Raw genomic sequence first — 23,241 nt, forward strand, 5'->3', positions numbered from 1 at the left:
CCCTCAACTTCTCCAAGCAAGAGTTTACCAGGACAGGTCTGCAGCAATGCCTGACACATAACAGGGGCTTAATAAATGGGTGTTGAACTGAAGACTGAATCTAAAAGATTCAGTCATCAAAATGATGATGGTTGAAGCATGAAAAAGGAGGAGAGAAAGAAAAGGAAGATGTGAGGAAAAGCAAAGAAAGAATCACATCAAAAATGCTCAGATTACAGTGAAATGGAAAAAAAGAACCAAGCACGAGAAGAAAATGTAAGGAAATCAGTGTATCATAATTGAGAAGCCCAAGAAATACAAAAGGAAACTCAGGAATTTAAGAGCTCTTTTTTCCTGTTCACTCAGTATTTGCAAGAGTCAGCCTCAGTTTTGTCATGAATTGGGGCAGTGCCCCTCTGAGAACCTTGGGCATCACCCTCTCTTCTATGAATGGCCAGCTCAGCCACTCCCTCACCATGGCTGGGTCATCGGGGAGCTGGGAGGACATGCAGTGACTCCAGGATGTATTAACCCTTAGACCCGTCTCTTCATCACCATCTGTTTTCTTGGGAACCTGATTTGAACTTTTAAATAACAAAAATTCAACAGAGTAAATGTTAAAAAATCTAATTGGCTTTATTAATCAATTCATGAATTGGGCAGCAACCCTTCGAGCAATAGAGGGAGCTCTGAGGAGCTGTACACAATGGAAGGATCTTACAGGCAGGGACAGGGCAGGGGCAGTTAGCAAAAGAAGACAAAGGATTGTTTTAGGCATTGTCACCTTCCCTTGGGGGAAGAATAGAGGGTCTTATTAGGTGGGTTTCCTCATCTTCCTTGGGGCAGATGGAGAGGGACCAGGTGACAGATTACCTCATTGGTGCTGAAGAGAAAATTCCTGTCTGCAGTTAAGACTACATTTCTGGGTGAGGTTGATATTGTAATTAGCTTATTACCGGTTAAACACATTGTTTCCCCGATTCTTGTCTTCTCAAAGGAGAGAATTCAGTTGAGAGACATTTAGCAAGAAAAAGCAGTGAGGAATTCAGTGCATTAAAGTGAAAAGCACTCTCGAGACAGGAGAGCACTGTCTGGAAAGCAGAAGGAGCCCCGCTCTTGGGTTATGTTGGCTTTTGTTCTTTCTTAAGATGGCAGGAAGCCCTGTCCTGCCTCTTACATCCTTTGATTGACAGGTTGGTTGAGGGCAAGTCCTGCCCTGCATCTTGGAAAAGGTCTCCGGAACCTTGTGCATGCCCTATAATCAGGGTAGTCCCTGTGGTCCTGGGCCTCCTGACAGTCTAGGTGTCCTTGACTGTCGGGGCCTCCTGATAAGCTAGACAACCTTGACTGCAGAGCTGGAAACTGAGAAGGCCTTAGGGGTTGTCAGGGCAGTCTTCCTTGGTGATGGGCTGGCCCTTTTCTCCTGTTTATGTCTAACTAAGTCCCTACTTTAACAAGATTAGGTATTGAGCCCTGATTTGGTGACTTGGGCTGACATAAGTGAGTCCATTCTGGGCCTGTGGTTTAATGAAAAGTACTAAGATAATCACTCTAGGGCATGGCCACAATCAAGAATGTTTTTGTTCCCAGTGCACACATACTCACACACAAACTTATGTCCTTACTACATATTAATCGACTCCCAGTTTTCCTGCAAGGCAAGGACCATGAAATGCTACACTTTTCTTACTCAGATCCCAGTCAGTGGAATCCTCTGGAGCAAGAGGGGACGACCAGCATCCCTGCATGGGCCTCAGGAGGGACCCTTTCCCTTCTGGCTCAGCCTCCACTATGGTTTTCACTCCTTTTCTTCCCTGGCACCCCAACCTTACAAGAGTTATTTTGAATATCAGGTAAATTTTGCTCTGAGATGTGTGTGTAGAGACCTGTGCTGAGGAAAACAACATTCACTTGACAACCTTCTTGGGAGTTTTATTCAGCTACACAGCCTCTTCATCCCAAGGACTTAAAGCATGATGGAAACTTTAGCACGTGAATCAAAACAACTCTCCGGAGAGAAAAGCTAGCTGTATTTGCATAACAATTTAGCAGAGCCAAACAGTAGGGCAAGGTCAGGTGAAATAAATTGCCAAGGTCTGTTTCTCCTGAAGCAGTACTGAAATTCAGAATTGCTGATCTCCAGGGCTTGCTCCGCCCCATAATTACCTCCTACTCTCCAAAATTAAGTAAATCTGAGGTCTGTGTGGAAAGCACGGGCCTGCTTTTAGCCCCCTACTTACCTTCTAATTCCGGATTATTCAGATCACGGAGGAAAAGAGTAAATGTAACCCATGGACCAACTTGTATTACAAGAACTTAACTACGAACAGAGATCTGGAGGACTCTTGGTCTAAACTAGGAATTGCTGTTGATTGACTGTGCTTGAAACTCTTAAAAGTATTCTGAACCTCTTTAATTTCTTGATCCAATAATTGCTTCAAAGTAATTATTTTAATTCTGAGAACCTAAAAACGTAGAGACCCTTAAAAGACAGAAAGGCCCATATTTCAAGAGAGAAGCAGGCTGAGGGACATTAAATATGTAAATATGACTCTTGCTTTAATACTCTTAGGTGGAAAAGCCTTTAAAGTGACCCTTGGAAGAGGAGCGCTTTAAAGTAACAGCTTCTTTGAACCTAGTCACCTAGTCGCGGGAACCCCTGAATCTCAGATTCCTCGGGCGCAACTCCGAGGCTGGAATTATCCGCGACGCAGGGTACCTGCCCTCCTAGGTGGCAGGGAATTTCTCCAACTACGACTCCTCGCCTATGCGCGGAGAGGGCTTTCCGGGGGCGCGGGAAGCGCCGCCCGGGAATCTCACCATCAGTGGGCGTGTAGCGCAGCCAAGCGACAGGCTGGCGCCAGGACCATCAACAGGGAGGCGCCGGCCGAGGCGGGGAGAACTTTGCGCTCCGAGCGGAACCACCCTTTGCTGGCCAGTCGCTTCGCTCCTCCGAGGAAGCCAGCGGCCGCGGCCACAGAGCGGAAAGAGCACGAAAGAAAGGAAGAGAGGAAGAGGCCAGGGGAGAAGAAAAACGAAGCCAGGTCTCGGGGAGCCGGCGGAAGGGTGGCCATCGGTGAACAAACGAGGATTTGGCTTCTCTTCCGCACCCCGGGCGTGAACGCCTCCCGCGCGACCCCAAGGAAATAAGTGGGTCTCGCCTGGGCAGAAAGGGAAGAAAAAATCCAAGTGAGCGCTCTGTCTCCTCGGTCACCGCTGCCCCTAGGAACTCCGGCTGCTGCTCAGCCCAACCTCCCCGTGGGGCCGGACGCAGTGCCCGGGCCGCCCTGCAGATGGGCCGGGCAGGGAACGGGCGCCCAAGCCGCGGGTGACGAGCGCCCGCCTGCCCGGCTCCGCGCAGGCACCGGGCGGGCAGAGGATGCGAGGCGCAGGAGCCTGGGAGCGGGGTCCGAGACTGCCCAGGGCGCGCTAGCTCCCACCTGGATGGCCCCGAGACCGCTCCGGCCCCTGGGACCTCCAGACCGCGAGGCGTGAGCTGCCGCGGCCCGGGGGCGGAGACCTCAGGCGGCGGCTGCCGCGGTGGCGAGCCGGGCGCAGGAGGGCGCGCGCTTTCTCCCTGCGGGCCTCAGTAATGAGGAGACTGAGTTTGTGGTGGCTCCTGAGCAGGGTCTGTGTGCTGCTGCCGTCGCCCTGCGCTCTGGTGCTGGCCGGGGTGCCCGGCTCCTCCTCGCACCCGCAGCCCTGCCAGATCCTCAAGCGCATCGGGCACGCGGTGAGGGTGGGCGCGGTGCATTTGCAGCCCTGGACCACAGCCCCACGCGCGGCAAGCCGCGCTCCGGACGGCAGCCAGGCAGGCGCCCAGAGGGATGAGCCTGAGCCAGGGATTTGGCGGCCCCCGGCGCCCTCTCCGGGCGCACGCTGGTCGGGGAGCGCCCTGCGTGGCCGGGGGCTGCCGGGCGCCCGAAAGCCCGGGGAGGGCGCGGGAGCCGAGACCCTGTGGCCTCGGGATGCCCTTCTCTTCGCCGTGGACAACCTGAACCGCGTGGAAGGGCTGCTGCCCTACAACCTGTCTTTGGAAGTAGTGATGGCTATCGAGGCGGGCCTGGGCGATCTGCCGCTCCTGCCCTTCTCCTCGCCTAGCTCGCCGTGGAGCAGTGACCCTTTCTCCTTTCTGCAAAGCGTGTGCCACACCGTGGTGGTGCAGGGGGTATCCGCGCTGCTCGCCTTCCCCCAGAGCCGGGGAGAGATGATGGAGCTCGATCTGGTCAGCTCTGTCCTGCACATCCCAGTGATCAGCATCGTGCGCCACGAGTTTTCACGGGAGAGCCAGGTGAGAGGAGCGTGGCGCGTGGAGCGGAGGTGGGCGCCGCTGGGGGCCGGGATGGCAGCGAGGGGAAGAAGAGGGCCGGTTAAATCCTGAGGGGTCTGGGGCTTTTCAACTTTAATATTGTTTGAGGATCAGACCATATCCGTAGGTCGTAGGTAGAAGGACCTCGGCAGAAGGAAAATGAAACGTTTTAAGCGTGGATGGAAATAAAATGAGAGAAAGGTAACAGATGGAAGAAAGGAAATAGAATAATCGGAAAATGTTCATGTTTTGACCAGTTGGGAGAAACCTGCTGCTTGTCCGATGGAAGTAGAAATCCAAGCTTAGAATAGTGTAGAGCGATCGAGGTTCCAGGGAACAGCGTGGAGGAGGCGCGGGCGGGCGCGGGACAGGAGCTTCCCTGACTCCGCTAGTGTTGGTCACTCCCAAGAGAAATTCAGACAGTTTGTGGCGGGAAGCAGCAACTGCTGCGGCTTCTTTAGAAGGTATGCCTGAGCCTTAGCGATAGTGTAAGGAAGAAAACATCCTTCCGAATTCCCTTGGGTAAACAGGAAATTTACTGTGCAACTAGCAAAGAAGCCATAGGCAAAGAAGAGTGGTCATTTAGCCCTGGTGGTTTGGGGATGCATTAGAAATGCTATCTTACAGCTTTAAAATGGATGGGAGGACTCATTTGGGGTTGTTCCTTTGTCCCTACCTACTTTCTGTGATGTGGGCTCAGAGATTGGTGGTATGCAGTTGCTGTATTCAGCCCAATTCTCCAATTACTAAGGAATGAAGGAAGAAGAATACAATGATTTACTTTCTTATAGGTTAAATAAATTAAAATCGATGTTATCTCCTATTATTTATTAATTGTTATTATTCACTGATAGCTTCTATAATAATAGCTAATATTTGTGAACTTACTGTTGACAATAATCATGAGATAAATATTTAAGGAGAGGGCAGGGTCCTTTTAGCAATAGTTTTCTGCATTTTGTGCATTATTTTTATCAAAGTATCAGCCTTCAGTAAGCCTTGCACAAGGCATTTATGAAACAAATAGGTAATCCATGTTGGCCCCATTTTAAAGTTTGAGAAACTAATGCAAGTTGTGGGGCTTGATCAGTCGTGGTCAGTGTAAAAGAGTCCAGACACTGGAGAATTTCTAACTCTACATATCATTTTCAATCTATCTCTTTAGCCGGAAAAAATATTTCTAATCTATCTCCTTCCACTTTTGATATACAGAGAGATAAAACCTAAAATGTGTAAGGGCAAATAAAAGTGAAGTTTGATAGAATCTATGTATTAAATATCAAGAGAGTGCTAAAGGTTTTTTTTTCTAGAAAAATGAATCTTACATTTTTAATCTTAGGAAGGCCAGGCACTCTCAGCAGTTGCCCAGATTCCTATTTAATGCTGAACAATAGAGATGTGATCTGCAGAGTGCAGGCTAATTAAGTGTTATCTAAAACATTTCCCTCACCTAAATCTGAATGACTATAGGCATGGAAAACACAGGTGCACAATGCTGCCAATGGTCAGAGTGTTACAAACATGAAATTGCATCCATAGGGTGCATCATTATTAGTATGTATGCAGAATTCAGTGTAACCAAATGCAAGAGTCAGCATCACTTGCTTCTCATCATTGCTTCTTTACTACCTAATCCTTCATAAATTGCCAGTAATGTTCACAGTCTCTGGCCTCTTTTCCGTTTAAATCCCAAGAATTTCCTCCCAAGTCAGTGTTCTGTGGTTAGAAGGGAAATTGTATTCCCTGATGGGTTTGTGCAGCGTATGATAGATTACAACAAGGGGACCTGAGAAGCCTTGAAGCAGCATCTAGAATCAATGGACTTAAAAAACTCTTCAGGACCGTTGTGGGAACAAAGTCCTCCAGGGACAACCCTTACAAGCTGACAATAAAGTAAATACTCTGCCAAGCACATATACTTCTGTAAATTTCATTTCAGAGATGTATTGTAAGTCACTGTTGTCGCTGTTACATTCATGGCACACGTTTGAAAGGGAGAGATTATTTAATCTAGTGTGCCAGACTGAGGATATTTTCTTTCATTTATGTTTGTGTTTTAAATGAAAATATATCTAACTTGTATTACTTTTAGTATACATTTACATGTCATTTTTTAAATATTCTTAAGAATGTCCACCTCAAGTGCTAAGTCACTGTAATATGTAATTTTAGGATAGGAACATAATCTGCTTTCAGCAAAAATAGTACCTGATCTTTCCCTTGCTTCTCCTGAAAAGTGGACTTTTCTCTAATATACTGATGTGATTTTTTTTAATATTCTAAATATAAAAGAATGTCAGTCATTTTATACTTTAAGTAAAGTTGTCTTAATTTAGCCATTTTACTCATTGCCCAGTGACCTAATTTATTGACTGTATCAGTGCCTGAATAAAAGATTCTAGAAAAAAGTAAACTTGTCCATAAGACCAAGTAAAACAAAATTTTGTCTCTTCTTATTCAGACAAATCAAAATCACTTTTACAGCAAGAGCAACAGTGTTTTCTCTTGCTTTCTTTTGGGCTGCTTTCTTTCTTTCATATGATGCTATTAATTAATGAATAATGGTTTTGATAGAACCTGCCCCAACTCCTGAATGGTAAGAGATACCTCTGAAATCATCAATTCCTTGAAAAAGCATAATAGTTGATTTGAGTATACTATTTATTCAAAACATAAATGCGTATGATCATCAGCTTGGAAGGAACCAACTTCCTTCAAGCAGAGAAATCCCTTAAAAGTAAGATTGTTGATTACCCACTTTTGGAAACCATGTGTGTATGATCACTACGTAATAAAAGCTTAATACAACATTTTACCTAGCATAGGGTCAAAGCATGTTTCCATCCAAAACACTCTGGCTTTACTATGACACTCAAATCTCCACTTGAGCCTAACTCATTAAAATGATCATTTCCATAAAACTGTATAACAACAGTTCAAATAACAATGCTGCCTATGAATCCAGTCATGTTTACAATGAAGTTATGTTAACTTCCTATATATTAAGTTCCTACAGTTCATTCCCTCTCATACCATGTTTTCTTCTAGGGGTTTTGTCTGGTTTCTCCAAAGTTAACTTCTTAAAAATTACCTGATGAGGTAATTTCTTTTTAAGTTGTATATCTCATATTAACTCCATAATGGTTCCATTAGGTTGGGGTAACGGAGGAATATAATTGGCTTAGATCCTAACTCTTGCAATTAAAAAGTGACTGCACTATTACTTGCAACTCTTATTGAATGTACCAATCACAGTTTGCCTCTCATAAGCCATATATGCTAATTAGTATATGTTTATTTCCATAGGAATATAGATGTTGTAGATGTTCTGTTTTCTCTGATAATACAGGACTGTGTATGGAAGCCTATTAGAATTTGGCTTGCGTAGTGCCACTTTTGTATGTACAGGTTTCCCTGGAATCTGAAAGTGGACAATTCCTATGGAATCTTTTATAAGTTGAAATGGCCTAAAGTGAAGAGTATTCCTCCACTTTCTGAGAGTTCAAATCATGCCACTTAATTTTTACAAAGACCCACATTAGTACCTGTTTTCCCTAACTGAAGAAAATCCGAAGAGGATTTTCACTTTTATGAAAAAAAAGCCATTACCTTACCAATGCAGCCCTTTTGTAAAAGCAGAGTGGCATAACATCAACTTTAGCAGGCTGGGGTAGTCCCCTCGTATCTGCAGTTTTGGTCTCTGGGGTTTCAGTGCCCAAGAGGGGTCCCAGAAGCAGATGATCCTCCTGAAGCAGAGTCAGAAGGCCCATGGTGGCCTCATGCTGCGTCACAGTCCTGCGTCACTGAGCTCCTTCAGCTCAGGAAATAGGCATTTTATCATCTCACATCATCACAAGAAGAAGAGTGAGTACAGTATAATATTTTAAGAAAGAGACAGAGGCCACATTCACATGACTTATTAGCAGTATATTGTTATACTTATAATGTTTTATTACTAGTTATTGTTAATCTCTTACTGTACCTAGTTTTTTTTTATGTATCACGGTATTCTGAATTTTATTGTATATCTACAAATACCAGTGTGCTGTATATTTTCATATGCTTTCATGTTACTAATTAGCATAAAGTTAGTTCCTCTTGGTACTGAGCAGTGCTAGCCTGGAAGGTGGAATATTGTGGCAAAAGATATTCTTCCTACTCCTTTTGTGCCATTATCCTCAGGATTTTTGTTCCACTGTGTGGCTGAACCTTAAGTGGACTCCTGAGCTCTTCCAGAGTTATTTTCATTCATGGATAGCTGTCTAGTTGTTGATCTTTGTTGGGGCATGGAGGCTGGAGTCTTCTACTCTATCATTTTGTTTACCTATGCATATACTTTTTTTTTTTTTGAGAGGGCATCTCTCATATTTATTGATCAAATGGTTGTTAACAACAATAAAATTCTGTATAGGGGGGTCAATGCTCAATGCACAGTCATTAATCCATCTCAAGCCTAATTCTCGTCAGTCTCCAATCTTCTGAAGCATAACGAACTTCATGGTGAACGAAGTTCTTACATAGTGAATAAGTTCTTACATGGTGAACAGTACAAGGGCAGTCATCACAGAAACTTTCGGTTTTGATCATGCATTATGAACTATAAACAATCAGGTCAAATATGAATAATATTCATTTGATTTTTATACTTGATTTATATGTGGATCCCACATTTCTCCCTTTATTATTATTATTATTTTTATTTTTAATAAAATGCTGAAGTGGTAGGTACATGCAAGATAAAGGTAGAAAACATAGTTTAGTGTTGTAAGAGAGCAATTGTAGATGATCAGGTGTGTGCCTGTAGACTATGTGCTAATCCAAGCTAGACAAGGGCAATAAAACATCCATGGATGCAGAAGCTTTCTCTCAACACGGGGGTGGGGTGGGGGGTGGGGGGTGAGGTTCTAAGCTTCACCACTGTTGTTCTCCAATTTCTCACCTGATGGCCCCCCTGCGACTGTGCCTGTCTTAGGTTGTTCCTCCCTTGAGGAATCTTACCCGTCTCTGGCTAACCAGTCATCTTCCGGGGCCATACAGGGAAATGTAAAATTGGTAAGTGAGAGAGAAGCCATATTGTTTGAAAAGGTTAGCTTTTTACTTCTTTGCAGATTTATGCCCTGTGGCTTCTATGCCCAGCACTTGTCTCGAGGTATCTTTACCACCTGGAGGAATTATGATGCTTTGTAAATTCGATATGAGGCACGAATTCTATTTAAGGGTTGTAATTAGGAAGGAAGAAGAAAAGCTATAGAGGTAGCAGACGGAAGAAAACATGGGAGGATTGATTATTTCTTTGACATATCTTCTTGTAGAGTACCTTAAGCATGTATAGGTTTTAAACTACTAACTAACTTGCGCACACATATTAACATAATAGGAATACGGTGACATAAAGCAAATCTGTAATTACCAGCCATCTCCAGTGAAGCCAAGAAAACCAGTTAGGCACCCTAGGCATTTGTGTTACTGTACCTAATTTATAAATTAAATTTCATTAGAGGGATGTACATATAGGGAAAACAATGTGTATAAAATGTTTGATATTATCCTCAGTTTCAGGCATCCACTGGGGGGTCGTGGAACTTATCCCTCGTGTATAAGGGGGGACTGCAGTACATAACAAATGTCTTATGAGGGGACAAGTAAAGGAGATTTATTTTTAAAACATCTACTCTAAACTGTGTTGGTTTTCCTTGATTTGCTTAATGCAAAGCACGGCTGTCTCTCAGGGGAAATGTATTCTCCCGTAATTCATGATGAATGGCTGATAGTAGCATCTAATTGTTGCTGACTTCAAGATAAACGATTTCAAATTAAATGTCAAGTGATTGTTTTTTTAACAGGTTCCTCTTAAAAAACAGAGACCTGGGATTAATTTGGAAGTTTTTATTTTTAATTTGTAAATTTTTTTTACAATACTTATTTTTCTAGAAAAGAGAGCAGAAGAGACTAGCATACATCCTTCATTGGGCAGTCAATCTGTTTCACCTACTCTGTTTTGTTTGCCTGTCACAGTACAGTCATAGAGAATATTTGGTCTTGATCTTCTTTGATGAATACATCTTAGAGTTACTTTATGATTGCGTCAGCTGAACTAAATGTATGAATCATCTGAAGACCAGTTTCAGTATTTAATTCCTTAATGTTTTATCTTCTACTATTAAAGAAGGCAAAATGGATTTGTGCCATTAGATTTTATTTCATGAGTATCTCCAGTCTAATTCAGTCGTGTTGGTTAAAAGAGTGCAGTATCATGGAAGGCATATTAAATAGTAGTCAAAAGACTTTCAGACTTCCTCTGCCCTTTATTGGCCATGCAGGGCAAGTACCCCTATCTCTGAGTATCTGTGCTTATCAGTCAAAAGAAGGTACTTTACCAATCTGGCAGAGTGGTTTTATGAATCAAATAAGAAAGTTATTCAAACTTTTTTACTTTGGAAAAATTTACAGTGTTAGCCAAGTAACTAGTAGAGACGTGGTGTTTATGATCTGAGAAAAATCAGCCAAGTCCTAATTCTCCACTGATTCTCCATTAGTCATTATTAATCAAAATGGAACGTGATTCACAGTGTAACATGTCTTCATCCTACAGCTTGTTTTCTACCCACTGCGTCATTTTCTTTTGAAAGCAAGGAAAATGAGGTTAGCAAAACAAAACCAAACTAGGTTCCTAAGCTGCACACTCAACTGGGAATAGAAGACCTGCCATAGGTACTGTTCTATACCAATGGTAAATATTTACCTATGACACATTTAACAGTTTCCAGAGCCTTAAATATTGCCATAGAAGCTTCAGTTAGATGCCCAAGGTTTTTCAGAAATGTTGGTCTTTCACATTGATCATAAGTTTCTCCTACAGGCAAACTTAACAGTAGATCATTCATGACACTTTGGCCACCTGGTCTCACCTTTCTGCACCCCCTCCACCTACTATACCACAAAGCACTGTTTGGCTCATCTGACATGATTTTCACAGCAAATCTTTCTTGATGAAGAAAGCAGTGTGTGGGTTCATACTGGCAACAAGCTCCTTATCTCGTCAGGGACAGATAACAAAGTTTGCAAACCAGCTACTTTGAGTACCATTTCCCTATACAACTGTATGGGGCTCTCATAGCAAGGTGTTGTTCATTTTAGTGGCAACACTAAATGTAGAAATGATAATCTCATTGTCTTTTCTTCCACGTACTCTGGCTATTCCCACTCACAGAAGATAGAAGAGTAGAGAAGTTTAAGGCACCACAAATGTGATGCCAAATCTATAAAACTAGGCAAGAAGGAAGAACATCTCAGCATCTACCACACTGCTTTTTGACTGAATATATGATTGACAAACTAATGGAAATCTTTATGTCACTTATTTTTCTTTATCAGACCATTCCTTTCCTTTATGGGATGGTGGGAGAAAAGAGCAATGGGGAAATGTGAACAAGGACGCCAGCAGTCTGCCTGCCCTCCCCTCTCCCCAGCGGAACAGCTCAGCCAGATTCTCAGGTCTCCTGAATATGTAAGATTCAGGCACTTTCAGGAAACTATGTTTGATCTCCTGTACTGAAGGAGCAAAGGAGTCACACTGATCTGGGCTGATACTGTGTCAGCTGGAGGAAAGCCTGACAGTGAGGCTGGTATCTGGATGATCTACTAGTAGAGACAAGCCTTCAAGGGTACAAGTGGTAAAGAATTAAGCAGGGTGACTTCTTTTTCAGTGAGGCTGAATTTTGCCCCATTGCTATTTATTTGAGTTATAGATTTAGGAAGAAAATCAATCATCTATATTTTTGTAGCATTTATGTTTTCAAGGATTCTTCACAAACATGCTTATAGAATCCTAATGGTCCTGTGAGTAGATAACAATGTGTAGACGATATATAGGGTACTGGAAAAAGCTATGTACTGTAGGAAATGAGAAGGCGTCAAGGAAAGACTAATAGCTCCTTGGGAATGTAGTGTATTTGTTAGCTTACAATCCAAGAACAGAGTGGATCCATCACTGCTTTTGAATTATCTTGGAAAAAAAAAAGGACAAAGAAGTGAGATATTTACTTTCAGGTTTGGTTGTTCAAAGCACATTTCATACTAAATATCTAATAGTGGAAATTGGATTAAATGAATCATGAGATAGCTTTACAGTCTAATACCATCTACCCATTCAAAACGAAAATATATTTAACAACACAGAGAGATAAAATGTATACAATGTATGTTAAGTGTGACCTTAATTCTGTAAAGTACAAAGTATAGAGTTTTATTTATAAAAATGTTATATGTAATTATAATTAGAATGTAGAAGTCCACAGGTTTCCCTATCCATGCTTCTATTTTCCTAAAAATAAGTATGTATTACCTACATGATTAAAAATACTATGAGAAAAAAAGATAAGTTACCTTCATATTTCCTCACTAGTACTTCAATATGAAAATGCAGATTTCAGGAAAAACTTAATTTCAGAGTATGTTTAAATTTACCAAAGTTTTCTTTTTTTTTTTTTTTTTTCATTTTGTCCTCAGAATTACTCTGTGAGATGAGCAGGACAAATAGTACCATCTTTATTGTGCAAATGAGACAATAATAACATTTAGATTAAATGTTTGAATGTCAGCTCTACAACTTTCTAGACATCTTACCTTGGAAGATATGCCTGATGTCTCCATACCTCAATTCACGATCCATAAAATATGACTCTCTCATAAAGTGGTGGTGAGGACATCATGTCTGCGAGGATCTCAACACAGTTCTAGAACTCTGCACATTATGATAATGATCATTCTTTTTGCATGCAGTGTAATAAAGAGTAATAAAAAGTAAAAAATAATAAGAACTCAAATATTCTAGCATGCCCTCCAGAGTAGTATAGGCATTTTCAATATGCATATGATAGTCAGGCTTAGGAGGTCCAGTTCCAGTGAACCAACCCTAAGAAACAAAGAAATCTGCTGTCTTCAACCCCCACTTCGAGTTCCAATTCACTGAACTCAATTGTGTGTGTAAAGTTGGTCAGCAATGAAGTGAATTTCCAGATCCAGTTTCCACTAGTTGCTTCTTTTGCATGGGTTCTGAATCAGGTATTAGTGAGGAATTCAAGTCTTGTCTTAACTACTTCCCTGATTTCTCATAGGAGCCTCCCGGGAACTAAACTTCAGGAACAACAGAACCATGACCCAACTGAAGGTTTAGGTTTCTTGGGGTAAGAAAGGGAGATGGGGGTTTGTTAGCACAGAATCTAACTCATCATGGATTGAAGATTCAGAAGTTTCCACTTTTTCTTGCAGGCTTTATCTGTACTAATGTAATTGGCTTGTGGCATACATTAGCTCAAAGTTTAGGGACAATAGCAGTGTTATATACTAAGGCTTATAGAAAAGAGGATACCTACCATGCAAACTGTTTTATTGAATGCGACTAAATCAAAACTTTTAGGCAAACAACTCTGAGGGACTTTTTAAATGCATATTGATTTTCTGATTGTAAAAGTAATACCTATGCAGTATGCCCCCATGGGTATCCACAGATAACCTTGAGTAACATTTTGATGTATTTTATGTTCTCAAAGCTAATGATTTAAAATTTTAGAAACTGTTGGGCACAATTAAAGAAAGTCTTATTGCCACTCCAACTGGGCAGTGGCATCAGAGAACAGGAGGAAGGAAAATTTGTTTAATTTTCTGAAAACTCAGAGTTGACATGGCTTTTTGAAGCTTGAGCTCTCAGAGTGGGTGGCATTTCTGTACTCAGGTGGTATTTTTCCTTTGTATTTCTTTGTAGTCCAGATTTATATTTTCATCACTCAACAAGTGGTTGAGTCTGTATAGTTAAACGGTTCAGTCTGGATGTTCCAATAACATATTTAGGAATGACTTAGAAATAGGCTGCAAATATTTTCCTGTCAGTTGGTGGGGGGGTCATTAGCTGAATTTTTAATACAAAGCACTTTGATGGTTGTACAAGCTGCATACAATCTATTGATGATGTTTTATTGTTTTGTTTTGAAAGCCTCAACTCAAAGCTAAACAAATGTTGGGGCAATATAATCCATATTCAAAAATTTTTAAGTGGACCCCTATAAACAAAGTTAGATGCTCAGCGTATCTTTATCTAATGGAATCACAGTGTGGCTCAGTTGTGGAATTCTATTCTGTCTGAACAAGTACTTACACATGGACTCCATTAAACAAAGAATTTGCTTCTATATATTGTGAATTTAATAGGTACATATAGAAAGCTGTTATCGTTTTGAAGCTATACAAGGAATTAATTTGAGTCACATCACACAGTGTGTTACACACACACATAAGAAAATGCTTCAGTGTATACCTGGAAATGAATGATAAATCCATGCCTGAATTAATCCAATGTGCCTTCAACCTGGTCGCAGGCACAGAGCGCCATCTGCTGGTCCCTGAAATAGAGCTCTTAGTTAAAGCATCCATGGACTACAGCTTCACAAAACAGGATGAGGATTCCAAGTTGCAGTCCATTTCCTGATCTTTTGTGTATGAGTACTTAAGCTTAAATTAATTAAAATGATACCAAATTTAGAGTCAGTTTCTTAGGAACTGTAATCCCATCTCAAGTACTCAGTGGCCACCTATGGTGGCTACTTGGCAGTGCAGATATACAGCATTTTCCATCTTCACATAAAGTTCTACTGGATAGCTCTATTGCCGTCAAAGGGCATGCAGCTGTAAGGAGCAGAAACTTACTCCGTGGAGCTCAAGAACAAGGGTTTGTGCTGAAATCCTACAGGAAAATGATAAGGAGTGGGATTGCTTGAGGCGCCACCAGGAAGGGTTTGCGCAGCGCCCCTTTTCTCCCCTCCTCTGGGCCCACTTTCTCACACCTTCTCACTCCACACCTGCTCCACCCTCCTCCCTGAACGCCAGCTTTCTGGTCTGCCCTGCTGTACCTTCTGTATGGATGTGGTTCTGTCTTACCGTGGCAGGACTTAGCCTGACAGCCCTGTGTGCTGACTGTGTTTCTTCTATCTCTTAGTTCCCATTCTCCGAGCATCTGATTGGCTCAAACCCATATAGATCGGTTCCCCAGCCATCCCAAGTTATATGTCCTCCCTAATCCAATCAGCAATGGCCAGATTCCCGAGTTAGGTGCTCAGTAAAAACCTTAGAATACAGCAGTAAATAAAATAGCAAAGCCCCTGCTCTCAAATCCTTGCATTCTAGCACAGGAAACAGACAATAAGACATAGAAACAAAAAAAATATATGGTATATTAATAAATAAAGGCAAATACAATAGAAAAAAATTAAGCAGTGTAAAGGATGAGAATGATTATGGCTAGTGAATAAGACCTATCTGAAAAGATGACATCTGAGCAGAGAATGAAGTAAGGAGTGACCCATGCAAAATTTCTGAGAGGAGCATTACGAGCAAAGAAAACCGAAGCGCAAAACCCTTGAGGTAGGAATGAGCATCGCAATAAATGTTTGGTCAATAAATGAATAAATGAACTATCCTAGGTACTATCCATTACAAGGTTCGTAAGTGGGCACCATTTCAAAGAAGGAGGTGTGAATAGTGAGGCAATAACCAGATCTAGCAGACTCCTACATATGGATATTCCCTAAGGTTTAGACTCATGCATTTGTCTCTGCATGTGGCAACACCCAGAATTTCTAATGGGTATTTCTAGTTGTATCTCTCGTTTTCACCTTAAACTCAAAATACTTAAAGATATTAGATGATATCCCCTCTCACCTATAACAAGATCTCTCATAACATTTTTAACTTCTGCTTTGCCTTCTCACTGGGTTCTGTTGTCTTCCTCAGTATCTTGCTCATCTCTCCACCCTTCCTTCTCATTTTTGCAAGACATTAGCTCCTCCCACCAATACTCTTGAAACTTCTGTATCACTAGTTTCTTTCCTCCAAATCATTCTGCACCTGCTGCTAGATAAAGCTTCCTAAAGCAAAGCAACTTTCATTCATTCATTCAACAAACACCAAGTATAATGCATTGAGCTTCATGTCTATCTCCCTGCTCAAAAAATATTTTACTATGGAAATATCAGAGATCTTTTTCCATGCCCCAGCACTCCTGAAGGATGAAACACTCACCTTAATAACAGTGACTCACTGCAGGAATAATTCGCAGAATTGGAGCAAGGCACACCATGCTTAAAAGAAGTGTCAGATTGTCTAAGTTTTGTGAGTATAGTTTTAAAAAGTTTTCCTTCTCCAACTCTCAAGATTTGGAGATGTCTCGCCTGAATCCAGAGAAACACAGGCTAATAATCACCAGCAAACTCATAAGACCTGGTCTTCTAGACCTTCCACAAGCATGTGCAAATAACTGTTTCTAATTCATGACATCCTGTTGAGATTCAGATGTCCAGAAAGCATAAGACCTCTGGGAATAGAAATGTGTGGGTGTGTTATTAAAAAAAAAATCAATAAATATAAATCGTTATACTAAAAATCATTTTCCTGTTATCTATATAGAAAGACAGATACATATCCAAGTTATCACCATTTACAGATGAATTAAACTCCAATTCAGAATTGATTTTTCCATTGAAACAATGTTATCTGTGGCTATTAAGACCATAGGCCAGGCCACAAAAGCCTGTTTGACCCATAGTATAACATAACTCTGGTATTAATAGTTCTATAGACACTAAACACATCTGTTACATGCTCCTTCTGTTTGAGACTGAGGGGTGTGGAGTGAAGATGATCTAGCTTTGGGTTGTAACTTCTGAATCTTCTGCATACTCTTAAACAACCTTTCAGAATCTCAGTTTCCTCCATATTAAATTATAAATCATTCCTTAAACAGGTTATTTATTGAGTGCCTACTAGGCCATTTTAAGTAATTGATACTGATTTCAGTGAGTTAATATACATAAAAACACTTTTAAATGCAAACTTAAAAAACAGATAAGAAACATTTTTATTGAAACATTTCTTTCTTTAAGAAAACATTTCCAGTTCCACTTTTGGAAAGCCAGGATGCATATTCCCCATTACTAACTTGACAGTAGGAAGAGCCCACCCTTTTTCTGTCCCCCTGCACTGAAGCAGAGTGGTCATACGGTAAGTCCTAAATGATCAGCAGCAGCTACAGAGGAGAGAACAAGGTTTCATGCTTCCCAAACAGGGACTAAAAAAATGCTTTTCCCCTTAGGCATGTGCCCATCTTAGGCCTGAAGGTGATGAAGGGACTATGAGGAACAGACAGGATGGGACACTGGAAGTCAAACATCAAAGCTAAGACTGCCTGTTAATATTCATGAAACTACATTAGTTAAGATTTAAGATTGCAGCAGTTTCTAAATGATACTTCATAATGGATTGGGGTACTGGAAAATAATCAAATACCATTCTAACCTTCATTCCAAGTCTGTCTTCTAACACTTGCTGAGCAGGAGCCATTTAAACATCTCTGCATCTCCATCTTTAAGAACCACTATAGGTTTAGCCCCAGCCCAGGCCAGGAGAACCCTAAAGGTCCCCTCCATTCAAAGTAACACTAGGAGAGATTGGCTTAAAGATGGCAGCATGAGAGGTGAGACAGAAACCTCCCCCCAAAGCCACGTGTAATTTGAAAATAGAGCAAATAACAACTAATAGTGAAAGCAACAGGAAAGAAGGCTGCTACAGACTGCCTACATCTGGGGAAAAGAGCAGACTTCAAGGAAAAGGGTAAAATACCAAAGCCACAATCTGGTGGGACCCAAGCCTTTCCCCCACCCCAGCTCACCACTAAGAGGAAGAGAAACAGAGCAGGAGGGGGCGGAGGCCTAAGACTGCTGAACACCCAGCCCTGGAGATCTGCTCTGGGAGGATGAACCTACATAACATGGTGATCTGGAAATTAGTGCGGTAGGAAAGCTAAGACAGGAGAACTACTTGGAGAGATTGAGACTCCAGCTGCTTGTGGAAAATAGGTACCCACAACTGGCCTCTGTGGGTGGAACAAAAGAAAGATGGGCACTCTGAGAGAACTTCTAACAGTGAGAAGGCTGCTAAAGGGGCAAGGATAGCACAGAGCTTACTGCTCGGGAGAGAGGACAGGAGGACGAAATTGTCCAGGTGCACTCAGCACAGCAGGTTGGGAACTTTCAGGAGCTTCAGGTGCTTTACCCCACTGGCTGGCAGTTAAGCTCTAAGGACCCCCACCACGATATGCAGCCTGCCATTCCTTCCTCCAGGCTGGCACTGGTTTGCAAACCTGCTGCCCTTCTGTCATTGCACCAGGCCAGCCAGAGGGGAGCCCCGCCTATGGCAGCTACAAGGGTGCAGTATAGAGGCTTCTTGAATGTTCAGCCTACTGGTCCTAGTAGTGGAGGCAAGCACTGTAGCAGGGCAGCAGGAAAGAGCTCTTTCCTCCTGGCAGGCATCAGTGCCACTTGCCTAAAACCCCCACCATTGCTTCAGGGACTGAGCAGCTCTGGATAGTACAACTTCTGGACACTAGAGGGCGCCACCTACACCAACTTATTTTTACAAATACAAAACATCAAAGAACCTCGTACAAATTAAAATCCCACAAACACCAAAAAGAGGGCTAGTGAAAAGAAACTCATGAATCTTCATGGAAAATATTTCAAAATGCATATCATAACCATGCCTACAGAGCTACAGAAAAATATTCAAGACCTCAGGGAAGAATTCAAGAAAGAGATAGAAATTTTGAAAAATACAGTATCCAAAATGAAACATACAATGGAGGGATTTAAGCAGATTAGATAAAGAAAAAGACATGGTAAATGAAATAGAAATTAGAGAACAGGAAAGAAGCTGAGGCCCAAAGAGAAAAAAGGATCCCTAGGAATGAAAGTATATTAACAGAACAGTGTAACCAATCCACATAGACCAATATTCACTTTATAGGGGTACCAAAAGAAGAATAGAGAGAAAAAAGAATAGAAAGTGTCTTTGAGGAGGTAATTGCTGAAAAATTCCCCAATCTGGGAAAGGAGATAGTTTCTCAGGCCATGGAGGTGCACATATCTCCCAACACAAAGGACCCAAGGAAGACAACAGTAAGACATATAGTAATTAAGATGGCAAAGATCAAGGATAAGGACAGAATATTAAAAGCAGTCAGAGAGAGAATAAAGATCACATACAAAGGAAAACCTATCAGGCTATCATCAGACTTCTCAACAGAAACCTTACAAGCCAGAGGGATTAAACAATTTGTAGATAAGCAGAAGTTGAGAGAATTTACCTCCCACAAACCATCTCTACAGTGTATTTTGGAGGGACTGCTATAGGTGGAAGTGCTCCTAAGGCTAAATAGCTGTCACCAGAGAAAATAAAACCACAGTAAAGGAAGTAGACCAATTAATTACTAAGCAAATGCAAAATTAAATCAACTACCCTCAAAGTCATTCAAGGGACAAAGAGTACAGAATATGATACCTAATATATAAAGAATGGAGGAGGAAGAAAAAGGAGGAAAAAAACCTTTAGAAGGTGTTTTAAAATCATACTGAGTTAAGTTAGACTGTTAGATAGTAAAGAAGCTATTCTTGAACCTTTGGTAACCACAAATCTAAAGCCTGCAGTGGCAATAAGGACATATCTATCGATAATCACCCTAAATGTAAATGGTCTAAATGCACCAATCAAAAGACAGAGTTACTGACTGGGTAAAAAAACAAGACCCATCACATGTTGCCTACAAGAAACTCACTTCAAGCCCAAAGCTGTACACACACAGACTAAAAGTGAAGGGATGAAAAAGATATTTCATGGAAATTCATACAATTTAATATGTGATAATAAAAATTAATAATTTCATTATTTATAAATAATAGGGAGAAAAAAGTTGCAGTATTTGTATCAGATAAAATAGACTTCAAAACAAAAAGTCAGAAGAGACAAAGAAGGACATTACACAATGATAAAGGAGTCACTCCAACAAGAGGATATAGCCATTATAAATATCTATGCACCCAACACAGGATCACCTACATGTGTGTAACAAACACTAACAGAATTAAAGGGGAAATAGAATGCAATGCATTCATTTTAGGAGACTTCAACACACCACTCACTCCAAAGTACAGATCAACCAGAAAGAATATTAGCAAGGGGACAGAGGTACTGAATAACACATTAGAACAGATGGATGTAACAGACATCTTCAGAACACTCCACTCAAAAGCAGCAGGATACACGTTCTCAAGTACACAAGGAACATTTTCAACAGTAGATCATATACTAGGCCACAAAAAGAGCCTCAGTAAATTCAGAAGGATTGAAATTGTGCCAACCAGCTTCTCAGACCACAAAGGTATAGAAATAAATTCTGCAAAGAATACAAAAAAGCCCACAAACACATGCAGGCTTAACAACGTTCTCCTAAATAAGCAATGGATCAATGACCAAATAAAAACAGAGATCAAGTAATATACAGATACAAATGAAAACAATAACTCAATTCCACAAAATCTGTGAGATACAGCAAAGGCCATGCTAAGAGGAAAGTATACTGCAAGACAGGCTTGCCTCAGGAAAGAAAAACAATCCCATATGAACAGTCTAAACTCACAATTAATGAAACTAGAAAAAGAAGAAAAAGAGGCCCAAGGTCAGTAGAAGGAATGACATAATAAAGATCAGAGCAGAAATAAATAAAATTGAGAATAAAACAATAGAAAGAATCAATGAAAGCAGGAGCTGGTTCTTTAAGAAAATTGACAAAATAGATAAACACCTAGCCAGACTTATCAAGGAAAAAAGAGAGTCTTCTCACATGAACAGAATCAGAAATGAGAAAGGAAAAATCACTATGGACACCAGAAAATAAAAAGAATTATTAGAGGATACTATGAAAAATTATATGCTAACAAACTGGATAAGAAGAAGTGGACTTTCTAGAAAAATACAACCGAAACAGAAAATATAAATAGACCAATTACCAGCAATGAAATTGAATTGGTAATCAATAAACTATGTAAGAACAAAACCCCTGGAGCAGATGGCTTCACTGCGGAATTTTATCAAACATTTAGTGAAGACCTAATACACATCCTCCTTAAAGTTTTCCAAAAAGTAGAAGAGGAAGGAATACTTCCAAACTCATTCTATGAGGCCAGCATCACTCTAATACCAAAACCAGGCAAAGACACCACCACAAAAGAAAATTACAGACCAGTATCCCTCATGAACACAGATGTAAAAATACTCAACAAAATATTAACAAACTGAGTTCAAAAATCCATCATAGAGATCATCCATCATGATCAAGTAGGATTTATTCCAGGGATGCAAGGATGGTAGAATCTTAGAAAACCCAGATAAAAAATACAGATTTCCAAACTTATCAAATCTGAACCCCTGAGGCTGGAGCTTAGAAATCTAAAAACAAACCTCACTCGTGATTGTGTCCAAAGGTGATTCTGAATATCATATTTGGAGACCACATTATTCGAGAGTCTCCCCAAATATGATTTTCAAACTGACTCAAATACTCAACACAAAATTGCATTAGGTGATTTTTAAAGTGTAGGTTCTTGGCCTCACTGAATTGCATTAAGTTATATGCTATGGCCTGATTTTTTTTTTTTAACAAAAAAACTCCCCTGGGTAATCCATATATCACAGTACAGTTTGAGAATCAATGACCTGGGGCAGAGGTCTCAAGCTTGGGTGCCTTATAGGGGCCATGAAGGTAATGGAAATATGAAAAACAGCCCCAAATAATACAGTAGGGAGTAGTAAAAGTCATAGGTAACTGAAGAGTGCCTGACCTTTCTAAAGGAGGCAGCCAGCCACCACTCAGCTGCAACCAGCTGTTGCTCGTAAAGATGTTTCAAAAATTCTGAATTTGCAAAAGATGCCAAACTTACTTTTTTAATCTAAAAAGTCCTTAAATGTTGACAACTCACTTCTTTCAGTTTTATTAAAATATAATTGACAAAAGTGTAAGATACTTAAAGCATATAACATGGTAATTTGATACACATACACATTGTGAAGGATTCTCCCCATTGAGTTAATAAAGTAATGCATGTTTTAAAATACAGTCTGCAGGCCTGATAGGGCTGGAGGGTCACCAGTTTGACACTTCTGAACTAGGAAATATCAATGCATTTGTCGTAGGTAAGCATTAATCAGAAATCCCTTAGTGACTGGCTAAGCAATAGAGATGACAGGCCTGTAACCATATTAAGTATAGTAGCTTTAAGTTGCAGCTGGAAAGAACTAGAAGTACATATTGTAAAGAGAGGTGGCTACCCCCATTTGAAAGCAAGAGAGCAAGAGGAACAAAAGGCACTAAAAGATAATGAATGTAATCCATTCCAGGTGTGCTCATAACTGAATCTTAGAAACTTTACTTACCAAATAGAGGTAATGAGATATAACTACCCACAGTGTTTGAGGTATTGATACAGTAGAACAGTTAATATCAAGTGGATTAGCAACATCATCTGACATATAATAAACACTCAATTTTTTTAAGTGCTAGTTCCCTTACTTTCCCTTTCCATAAGCCTCTGTTCCTGTCATGTCTCCATATCTTGGGAAGCCCATTATCACCTTTATTTGATTAACTGCATATTATCCCAAGCTTTTTGAGATGCCTAGAATGTTGACATTTAAGTTTGTTTTTGTTTTATGATTTTTGTCATAAAATGTTCCACAATAAAGATCTTTGTTAATTGATCTTTGAACTTTGTTAACTTTGTAGATTATTTTCTTAAAATAGATTCTTGGAAGAGGAAAATAAATGCTAAATAATTGGAGTATTTCCAGGGATCTTCTTTATATGAAGTACAAGAACAGTATTTTTTCTACACCCTTATATATCTCAGCATGTCTTTGTTATTTTTCTTACAATTAAAGAAAGATTGTCTCGGTGTAAAATACCCAAATTTAATTAGATGTCACTTTATTGTCTTTGCCCATTAATGTGACAGAGATGAGAAAACCATGATATTTATGGGTTGCCCCTTTACAAGTCACTTTTTTTTCTTCCTAAA

General features: G+C 40.6%; 1 protein-coding gene across 1 annotated transcript in view; it reads left to right on the plus strand.

Annotated features, from left to right (window-relative positions):
- Nucleotides 1–2,645: 2,645 nt before the first annotated feature.
- GRIN3A (glutamate ionotropic receptor NMDA type subunit 3A) overlaps nt 2,646–23,241 on the plus strand; it is a 139,248-nt gene continuing 118,652 nt past the window's right edge. Inside the window, exon 1 of the mRNA XM_037017707.2 lies at nt 2,646–4,270. Coding sequence (XP_036873602.2) covers nt 3,572–4,270 — 699 coding nt within the window. The 5' untranslated portion in view covers nt 2,646–3,571. The remainder of the gene's footprint in view (nt 4,271–23,241) is intronic.

The sequence above is a fragment of the Manis javanica genome, chromosome 2 (genome assembly GCF_040802235.1).
Source record: "Manis javanica isolate MJ-LG chromosome 2, MJ_LKY, whole genome shotgun sequence".
NCBI lineage: Eukaryota > Metazoa > Chordata > Mammalia > Pholidota > Manidae > Manis > Manis javanica.